Source organism: Chrysochloris asiatica, unplaced genomic scaffold, assembly GCF_000296735.1.
Source record: "Chrysochloris asiatica unplaced genomic scaffold, ChrAsi1.0 scaffold00167, whole genome shotgun sequence".
Lineage (NCBI taxonomy): Eukaryota > Metazoa > Chordata > Mammalia > Afrosoricida > Chrysochloridae > Chrysochloris > Chrysochloris asiatica.
In genome coordinates, this window is record NW_006408685.1 from 1,245,413 (window position 1) to 1,256,419 (window position 11,007).

The 11,007-nt window shown below is 37.3% G+C and overlaps 1 protein-coding gene across 1 annotated transcript in view; it reads right to left on the minus strand.

The window, feature by feature from the left end:
* The window catches only part of KLHL4 (kelch-like family member 4), a 153,449-nt gene that overhangs the window by 6,374 nt on the left and 136,068 nt on the right, over positions 1–11,007 (minus strand). Inside the window, exons 7-9 of the mRNA XM_006871307.1 lie at positions 6,970–7,194; positions 3,902–4,064; positions 1,805–2,017 (exon numbers count right to left, since the gene is read on the minus strand). Of these exons, the coding sequence (XP_006871369.1) occupies positions 1,805–2,017; positions 3,902–4,064; positions 6,970–7,194 (601 nt within the window). The remainder of the gene's footprint in view (positions 1–1,804; positions 2,018–3,901; positions 4,065–6,969; positions 7,195–11,007) is intronic.

An 11,007-nucleotide genomic window follows, 5' to 3' on the forward strand; every position in this document is an offset into this window, starting at 1 on the left:
ATTTTTGACAACTTCCAATTTTCCCAGATTCATACCTCGTACATTCCATGTTCCGATTTTCAATGGATGTTTACAGCTGTTTCTCTTCATTTTGATTTGTGGCCCATTAGCAAATGAAGGTTCTGTGAGTTTTTCTCTACTTGGAGGAGGCATTTTTTCCCCTAGCCGCATTCTGAGTGCCTTTCCACCCTCCAGTCCTACTATAGATCAGATTATCCCATTAAAAACTGAGTATTAGCTTTATCACTTATGATTCAGTGGTATGCTTCTCAGAAGAAAAATAACATTTGTCCTTTCTTTATCATGATTTTTTCTTCTTCCATTCTATCCTATGTATAATCATTAGATATACTCCCTCCAATCTGCTTTGTTCATGATAGTCCATTCCACAAAATTTATCCCTGTTCTTATTTGATAAAATATTCTAGTTTTGCATTTTATGCTATCAGACAATCTTGTCCTCATTTGTACTTTCAATTGTACTTCCAAACTATAATTAAACGGAAATTCTCTGCTCTTATCCATAAAATGTTTTCCTTCTTTATCTTTATGTTTATAGTGCCCCTGCATAAGATTTCTGAGGAGAAGCTGGTGTATTTGAATTACTGACCTTGTGGTTAGCCGTCTAGTGCTTAGCCTACATCATCACACTATGATTTCAAACACACACACATATTGTTGTTAAGTGCTGTCGAGTCAGTTCTGATTCACAGCTACCCTGTATAGGGTTTCCAAGGAGCAACTGGTGGGTTTGAATTGCCAACTCCTGGAGTAGCACTGTAGGATCAGCACTTACTGTGAAAACTACAAGATCGGATGTTGAAACCCATCAGCTTCTTCTCAGAAACCCTATACAGGGTTTGAATGAATCGGAATGGACTCAACAGCAGTTAACAACAATGTGCATGTATATATCTGTCTTTGAAATGTATTTTTGTTGATTTTGTCTTGTTAAGTCTTTGTTCTTCTGAAGATTGATTGAACTTTAGAAACAGCAATGTTAATTTTATTTCAAGTTGGTAACTAGAAAGAGTGATACACCTTGACATAACATTTTCTCTTATTCTTATAATCCATTTACTTTTATATTTGATAGTGTGCTTACAAAGCAATATGATTTATTATTCTATATGTTTGTTGTTCTGGATTTCGACACATAAAGAGAATGTTTCCAAAATATATTGATTCAAGAACTAAGTGGAATTTGTGGCACTCTAGAATAAGCACTGGACTGCAAGGTTGGTTTGAACTGCAAGGTTGGCAGCTCAAATCCACCATATGCTCCTAGGAAACCCTATACAAGGTCGTTGTGAGTAGGAACCAACTTGATGGCACTTAATAACAAGAACAATCCTTCAAAAGTATTACCCCTTATATGGAAGACTACTCTATGGGAGTCTGGTGTGGCACTGTTAGTTAATATGCTACACTGCAAGCTTAGTTTAAGCAGCAATATTGGTGTTTCAAGCTTACCAGCTATTCCTTGGAAATGATATACAAGGCAGCTATGAGTCAGAACTGAATCCCCAGAACTTAATAACAACAACAATAACAACTCTATGGCATGACACTGCTGGTTAATGCTCTGGATTGCAAGGTCGGTTTGAACCACATGGTCTGTGGTTCAAGCTCACTAGCCACTCCCCAGAAACCCTATACAGGGTCACTATGAATTGGAACTGAATCAACAGCACATAACAACAACAACAACAGCAACAACTCTGTGGTAGTTTATTTTTTCTTTCTCTCTTTTCTGAAGAAATACACAAATACATGGATACATGAATAACTAGACTTATTTTACCGTTCCACATAGTCAGAAAGTCTGGAGCAATGATTAGAAGCTGGAGCATCATGACCCCCTACAACGTATATGAATCCATTGTATGCTGCAACTCCCACACCTCCACGTCTTTTGGACATTGGAGCACACAGACTCCATTTGTTAGTGTGAGGGTCAAAGCATTCCATTGATTTGAGGCAGGAACTTCCATCACGTCCACCAATAGCATATAACCTAGAAGACAAACACACATACACACACATAGTAAAAACATTTCCAATATTTAAATAAAATGACATTGATAAAACCATGAATGAAGCATTCCAAGTCTCTAACTATATATTCTATATAGCTACTATTTTGAAAAAGTAGGACTAAGTTTATGAATGGATAGTTGCTTCAAGGCACCTGTTAAGTTCTTTCCTACCCAAACATTCCCCCTCATCATTTTTATCAAAGCAATTAGATATTACAGGAAATGAAGTACAGGGAAAGAAGCATAATGCCAGAAGGGTTGGTAGGATGGTTCCAAAGACCAAATTTACCATTCCTACAATTTTAGCCAAGATTACTTGTATTAGAGTTCCAGCTATTCTTAAGAATTACTCTATTTGGAAAAAAAAAGGGTTTATGACTAAGAAGAAATTAACTTAATATGCAAATGAGGAAATAGTAGAGAATCTAGAAATAAGATTTTTCCTGAGACACTTCTCCCATAAAATTAAAAATGCAAATTATTTTGATGAACAGAGTTTTAATTTAATCTAAATTTACTCCTGCATTATAAATATGAAACCGAAAATGTGTAACTGGCATTTACCCTGAGTTGTAAAAGATAACAATTCAACAAAATTAATTTAAATAAATCAAATTTGATGATTTCAACCTGTTATGGAAGGCAATGACCCACCTAGTACCTTTATTTCAAGTCAGGGAAGTCAGATTTAAGAGTATTTTAAGGTCTAAGACCCTGTGATTGAGGCCTGCTGATGTTGTAGTGTAAGCACTGGGTTGCTAACCAAAAAGTTGGTGGTTCAAAACCATCTACCAGTACTTGGGAGAAAGATGAGGCTGTCTACTCCCATACAGATTTACAGTCTCAGAAACCCTATACAGTGTCACTATGAACAAGAATGGATTCAATGTTATGGGTAAGAAGACACTGTAAGACTGAGTTTCCAGTTAACATTTCATATTTTTTCCATGCCATGATAATAAAAACATTCAGTGTTGACATTTGTACAGAGCCCATTCATATGATGAGTTGTTGGGTTTAAGCATATTCAGTACAGACACACAAGGCTGTATCTTGTCACTGTTCCATGATGGTGTCTATCATTCTCATCACTCAAGTCCTCCTATATGCTGGTAATTGTTTCCAAAGGTCAAAATACATATAATTTCCTGGGAAAGACAACAATTTAAGATCTTAGCATTCTCTAACATCATCAGGTCTTAGTATATTAGGTTGCTTTTAGGCATAATCAGAAAGAAAAAAATTATTTACAAAAGGCAGGATGAATTAGGGGTTTGTACCAGCCGCTCCTCAGAAACTCTGCACAGGGTTGCTCTGAGTCAGAACCAACTCAATAGCAGTTAACAACAACAACAATATATAAGAAACTTGATAGCCTAAGGGAAGGAGTGCTTTAGAATAAAATGATTAGCCCTATTATAAGTAAAGAGAGATCAAGATTTGATAAGCAAGAATAAATCATAATATAAAAAAGTAGACAATTCCCGAGGGTAACTGGTTTGCCTACAAAGGTGCTTCCTTAATTTAATGTGCACACATTATATGAGAATCTTGTTAAAATGAAGATACCGATTTAGGGGGTAAAGGTTGGTACTATGATTCTGTTTTTCTACATAGTTTTCAGGTGATAACAATGCTATTGGTTCCAGAGCCACACTTTGAATAGAGAGGCCATACAGACTTCTTAATCAAATATTTATTTTAGACAAATATCTTGCATCATGACGAGAGGATTCAATGAAAGACTATTATTTATAACTACAATGTCTTGGTCATTCAGAATGCTTTGCTGATTGATGCATCACACCACTAAATTGCTGTACCACATACTGCAAAGAGTATGAATGTTTGGGTTTACTCACTTGTTATTTAATGCAGCAACACCAACAGTGCTTCTAGGAGTTGACATACTGGCCACATAATTCCACTGACGTCCATCAGGATCCCATCTTTCCACTGTACTTAGATAACTCCATCCATCATGGCCACCAACAGCATACATTGGTCCTTCAAGTGTAGCTACACCTAAAAGACGAAAAGAGTATGCGGGTTTAACTAGATATGCCATACATCATAGATATTGTTTCATTTTGCAAGCTATTGATTGCTTTAAATAGTTTAATTTCTCATATGGATAATTTACCATTTCTCATATGATGCTAGTCTTTTAACCCTAGGGAACTTTAAGGCATGAATACAGTATCATGTTTAACCCCGAATATAAAGGAGGTAACGAAATGAACATTTTCTAGAGATAGAAATTGTTTTGTTTTTTTCAATAAGATGATTTTGATGTAACATTTTTAAAGTAAGAGAGAAAAGAAATATGAAATTAAATCTTAAATAAATCTTCAAATCATAAATTAACTGTGATGGGTCTTTCTCATCAGGCTATATATATATATTTCCCCCTATATATCTGAATTAAAAAAAATAGATTTTTAGAGATAACTTAAAAAAAAAAAAAAAAGCTCTGTCTGACTAGGTTTTATTGTGAACTGAGTGATAGTTTACATGAGAGAACATTAGTTTTACACGATCGCTTCATTGCAATGATTAAAATCTTCTCCATGCATCATCATTCAACAGTATTTGCTTCCATTCCCTATTTTTCTTTTTTTGTGTGTGTGGGGGGGAGGTGTACACAGAAACACTGAGGAATAAATAATAATTTAAACAAAGGGCACATTCTGCAAGCCTGTCTCCTGGCCACCAGCACCCAGTCCCTTTCTGTCCATGAGTCTAGACTCCTCAGCTGCTCCCTCTCTCCATGTACTTATCTCTGCCTCCATCTCTGGTGTCGCTGCTTCCCTGGATAGGGTCCCTCACTCTGCGTGTGCTGTTCTCTCTTGATGGTCCTAGGGTCCTCTGTTTTTGGACTATAAGATTAACTATTCCCCTCTTTAATCTTCCTCTAGTTGAGTTCTGATTATCAAGTCATCAAGCCTAGGTCAAATGGTTACTAACTGCAAGTTTAGGTGTTCTTGGTTGTCTCCCCTCACTTCATATCAGCTCAATGCTTCACTCTCTGCTGTATCCCTCCATGGCTATGTCCTTGTCCATGGGCTCAGGTGTCCCCAGGTCTCACCACTCTTTGGACCAATCAGCCCTTCCTGTTCTCTCTCTCATTTCCAGGTCAACGTGAGTCTATGGAATGTGGTTGAACTCAGCCTATTTCTTCATTGCTGCCTTTCCCCCTCTTCCACTCACCAGTAGACCAACATGGTTATCAGAAAGCTTACACGCCTACTCATGTGTTCCCTTTGAGTTTCAGTCTTGGAGGGGCTTTGTCCTGAAGGAACTTGATTGCTTCCTTTGATGACTCCCTGGCAAAAGACTTGCTTGTTCTTGGAGAAGCCCATACAGGGCTTTTTTGGGGTGTAATTAAAATTTTGCATTGTTACATACTAGGAATAATTCAGTTCTAACTGCTTTTCTTCTCCTCTAGGAATTCACACAAGGAGCTCTGGTAGTATAGTGGTTATGAGTTGGGTTGCGAATTTCAAGATCAGCAGTTCAAAACTACCAGTGATTCAGCAGGAGAAAGATGAGGCTTTCTGCTACCGTAAAGACTTATAGCCTCAGAAACCTTATACAGGGTCGCTATGAGTCAGAACCAACTCATAGCACATAACCACAACCACCATTTAGCAACAAAAATAACAACCAGGAACTTTATTCATCTTAATCAGCATTGCAGAGGTGTATCTTCATTACCCCTCCTATTTAATATCATTTAGATTAAAAACCAAAATGAACCAAAAAAGTGCTTTGATTTTCCTGCAATACATGCTTTCTGAGCTATATCTGAAAATCATATTGACACAACTGAGCTGAATAATTACATAGTGTATAATTTAATATAGATTATCAGGCATTTTGGAGTCCTGGGTTGGCACTGTGGGCTACTGCATCAGGATGCAAAGTCATTTGAACTGCAAGGTCGGTGGTTCAAGCTCACTAGCTGCTCCTTGGAAACCCTTTACAGGGTTGTTATGGGTTGGAATCGACTCTAAGGCACTTAATAACAACAGGCATTTTAGGAGCAAAAGATACCTGTCTAGACTCTGCCTCTTATTGACTATACAAAGTTCATTTTTTAAAAAGAGGGAAAAAGTGACAACCATTTTTTAAACAAACTTTATGACACTGAAAATGTATGGGGTCTAGCATAAAGAAGAAGGGTGTTAAGTGCTGTCAAGTTCGTTCTGATCTATGACGACCCTGTATAGGATTTCTGAGGAGCGGATGGTGTGCTTGAACCACTAACTTTGCAGTTCAAGTGACTTTGCAGTCCAGCACATTAATCCACAGCACCATAACAGGACATCAAATTTTACTGCTTCTAAAGAAGTCCCCAATTTATGTTTCTAAACTTCTTGGGAAACTCTGACTTAATAACATATATTTAACTCTCAACAAAAGCAGTTTTCCTAGATACATGTGTTGTGAGCCTAAATGCAAAGGCTTTGCTAAAATTACAATGTCAACTTCACCCTTATGGAAAGAAATAAGACTTATCTAATTAGACCACAATGCCTGACTATCATCAAGTGCTCTCTTTTCTATCTTGGTCTCTGATGAAAATATCCTGATTGTGGTTCTATGTTCCTTAATAATACATCCCTTCTAAAAGTTGCCAACCCTCCTAAAATGGAAGCCCTTCAAATACTGGTAGAAGAGATTCAGGACTAATAAGAATGCCATAGATGACAGGAAGAAAGTTTCCCAGGTGTTTTACATTTGTTTAATCTTTTTAAGCATTTTGGAGACATTTTATCTAGGGTTTGGCTATATCCCAATAATGACTAGCTGGATTTGCTTTAAAAACATACCAGCAAATGAACAAACCAACCAACCAAAAACAGACAACAGCAAAAACTCTATTAAATATATAATCTTTAAAAGCTATAAATCATTAAGTTCTTACCTAAACCATGTCTATGTGTTGACATGGGTGGCATTACAGACCAGACTTTGCCAACTGGATTAAAACATTCTACAGTATTCAATGTTTTTAAGCCATCTCTTCCTCCCACAACATAGAGCTTATTATCAATAACTGCAACACCAAATTGAAGTCTAGGACCATTCATCGTGCCAATATGTAGCCAGCTGTTAGTCCTGAGGTCATATTTTTCTATTGTAGTGGTACCTGTTAAAGAGGCATTGAAGATTGTTAAAAACTGCTTATTATTAAAATTTTAAATTGGCATCATATACATTCTGGGCATGAATCTTAAGAGTACAGAATCAGTGAAATGAACTTAAAAATAAATAGCACAGACGATCCTTCAACCTCTAAGACATGGCAAAGGATAAATTTTCATCAGTCATGATCCCAAATACAAAAACCAGAATAAAATAATTTATTTAATATTTACAGTTTGTACCTCCATAAAGCCTTTGTGGCTAGATTCTGCCACTAGTACTATTAACAAACATTCCAAATGGTGTATTTTTTAACAGCAAAATATCTAGGATTTTATTACTGAATCTTTACAAATCTATTATAGTTTTATATTGCTTGAGGTCATTAAATATGCTGATTTATGCCCTTTTATATTTTCCAGTTTGTTATATTTTTGTGTGTGTGCAAAGTGAAAGACAAATAACTAAAAGGACAGAAGGGAAAATTCCTTTTTAAGAATCATTACTATTGGTTCCTAGTGTGGCACCATAGGACAAACACTGGACCTCAAGGTTGGTTTAAGCAGCAAGGTTGTAGGTTCCAACTCAGCAGCCATTTCTTGGAAACCCTATACAGGTTCTCTATCAATTGTAACCCACTTGACAGCACTTAACAGCAACAAAAATAAGTGCTAGTTCACACAATGTTTCATGAGGGTAGGCAGCAAAAAGGATTATAACTGTGACTCTAGAAGTCTAAGGCATTTCATCCTTTCAATGGTACTAAGAGTTCACTTTCTCCTCAATCAAATACCAAGTATTATTGTTTTTAAGTACCGTGGAGTCGGTTCCGACTCATAGTGACTCTGCACAGGGTTTCTGAGGCTGTAAATCATTACTGGTGCAGAATGCCTCATCTTTCTCCTGCCGAATGCCTCCCCTTTCTCCTGCAGAACTGCTGGTAGTTTCAAACTGCTGACCTTGAGGTTGGCAGCCCGACTCGTAACTACTACGCTACCAGAGCTCCTAAATACCAAGTATAAAGCCATATAATATTATTAGTACCGTCACAGAAAATTATTGCTTATATAGTAAAAGCTAATTTTGGACATCAGGAAAACTTACAAGCAATAATCAATGTGGCGAATGAATTGCTTAAACATGCAATCAAGATGCACTGATAACTATTTTGTGATTGAAATTGGAAGCTGGGAACAAAAAGGAAGCATCAGTAGTTCGATAAATATGGCCTTGGCAATAGAAATGGTGCTGGAGATCATATGAAATAATTTTGCAAATCAATGACTTATTCATTGCAATATCTTTTACAACAACATAAATGGTAACAATACACATGGACCTTACCAGATGGCATATTCAAGAATCAAATTGACTACATTTGTGGGAAGAGACAATGGAGAAGTTCAGAATCAATAGCTAAAACAAGACCAAGGGTCAAATGTGAAACAGACCATTTGTAAGTTCAGGTTAAAGCTGACAAAAATTGCAACAAGTTCGTGAGAGCCAAAATAAGACCACAAGTACATTATAACTGAATTTAGAGATCATCTCAATAAGAGATCTGATGTATCAGACACAAATAATTGGAGACTAGAGAAACTGTGGAATGATATCAACAACAACAAATATGAACTAAACAAAAGATCATTAAAAAGAAAATACCAAAAGAATGTCAGAAAACTGAAATTTTCAACAGAAAATTTCAAAGAGTAGCATGGGAAGCCAAAATAAAGTATTTAAGTGAAATGCTCAAAGACTTGGAGTTGAAAAATGAAAAGGGGAAAACATGCTCAGCATTTCTCAAGCTGAAAAAACTGAAGAAAAAAATGCAAGCTTTGGCTTGCAATAATGAAGGATTCTATAAAGATGAGGTGTTCTGCTCCCATAAAGATTTACAGCCTCGGAATCCCTGTACAGGGTCACTATGGGTCGGAACCGACTTGAAGGCACTTAACAACAACAACAACAATTGGGAAAATATTGCATAATACAGGAAGCACCAAAAGAAGATAGAAGGAATACAAAGTCACTGCACCAAGAAGAACTGGTGATAGTTCAACCATTTCAAGGCATAGCATATGATCAGGAACTGTTATTATTGATGGAAGAAACCCATGCTATACTGAAGGAATTAGCACAAAACAAGATTACAGGAACTGACAGAATACAAATTGAAATCTCACACGAAACTGAAGCAGAACTGAACATATCTACTTGTCTATGCCAAAATATGTGGAAGACAGCTAAATAGCCAACTGAATGGAAGAGATCTATAATTGTGTCCATTCCAAAGAAAGGTTGAATAATATCATTAATATCATAAGCAAGCAAAATTTTGCTAAAGGTAATTTAAAAATGGTTGAAGCAGTATGTTCACAGAGAATTGCCAAAAACTCAAACTAGATTCAGAAGAGGGCATGGAATGATGGATATCATTGCTGACATCAGATGGATCTTGGCTAAAGGCAAAGGAATAGTGGAAAGATGTTTACTTGTGCTTTATTGACTATGCAAAGGCATTTGACTGTGTGAATCATAATCATAACTCATTATGGATAACTGCAAAGAATGGGAATTCCAGAACAATTAACTATACTTATGATGAAACACTTAATTATGCTTATGATGCATTAAGCCAAGAGGCAGTTATCTGAGCAGAACAAGCAGATACGGAATGGTTTAAAATCAGGAAAAGTTTTCTCCTGGGTTGTATCCTTTCATCACACTTAATTAATCTGTATGCTGAGAAAATAATCTGAGAAGCTGCACTAATATGAAGAAGAACATGGCATCAGCAGTGGTGGAAAACTCATTAACAACCTGCTGTATGCAGATGATACAACCTTGCTTGCTGGATACGAAGGCAACTTTAAATACTTACTGATGGAGATCAAAGACTATAGCATTCAGTATGAACTGCACCTCAATACAAAGAAAATGAAGATTCCCACAATTGGAGCAGTAAATAACATCATGGAATCTTGGTGGGGTGCTGTAGGAGTAGCATTAGACCACAGAGTCCTTTGAATCACAAGGTCAGTGGTTCAAACTCACCAGCCACTTCTTGGAAACTTTGTATGGGTTTCTATGAGTTAAAAACAACTCAACAACACTTAATGACAACAAATGGAGGAAAAATTACAACTGTCAAATACTTCATTTTTCTTAGATTCACAACCAAAATTATGGACACAACAACAGTCAAGAAATCAGATTAGGATTAGAGTGACGCGGTGCTTCCCTGACCAGGCAACCCAGGTAGCGAAGTCTCTGGGGAAAAGGGGCAGAATCGCAGATATGCAACCTCTGTCCAACAGACAGACAGCCTTTGAACAAACATAAGATCTTATATTTCAACAGTCTGAACTCGTTTTTTTAAAAGATCAAATTGCTGACGAAGTACACGCATTTTAAGCATTTGCCTGCCTGCACGCAGCTCCAGCATTTGGGCCTGCGCCAACGCCGGCAAGTGCTTCTGCCCACTGCAGACACTGGAATGCAGGGCTAGAGCAACCTCACTTAGGAGGCTGCATTTTCAGAGAAAAGGATAACAAAGCTGAACAAATAGAGAGGGATATCGGTGTAGACATCAGGAAAATTGGGGCACCCACATTGCAGAGAGACTGAGAGAGGCATTCTTTACGTCATCAAATACGGACACTGCCTCCCTCCAGCCATTACCCCAGACCTCTACAGCCCCAGCCTAGACCAGCCCTCTGCCAAGCCACCGAGGCTCAGGAACGCCCAAGGCACAAGCCCACCCACTGAGGCCAAGGCCCTCCCAAGGCCCAGACACTCCCACTGAGGCCAAGGCCTG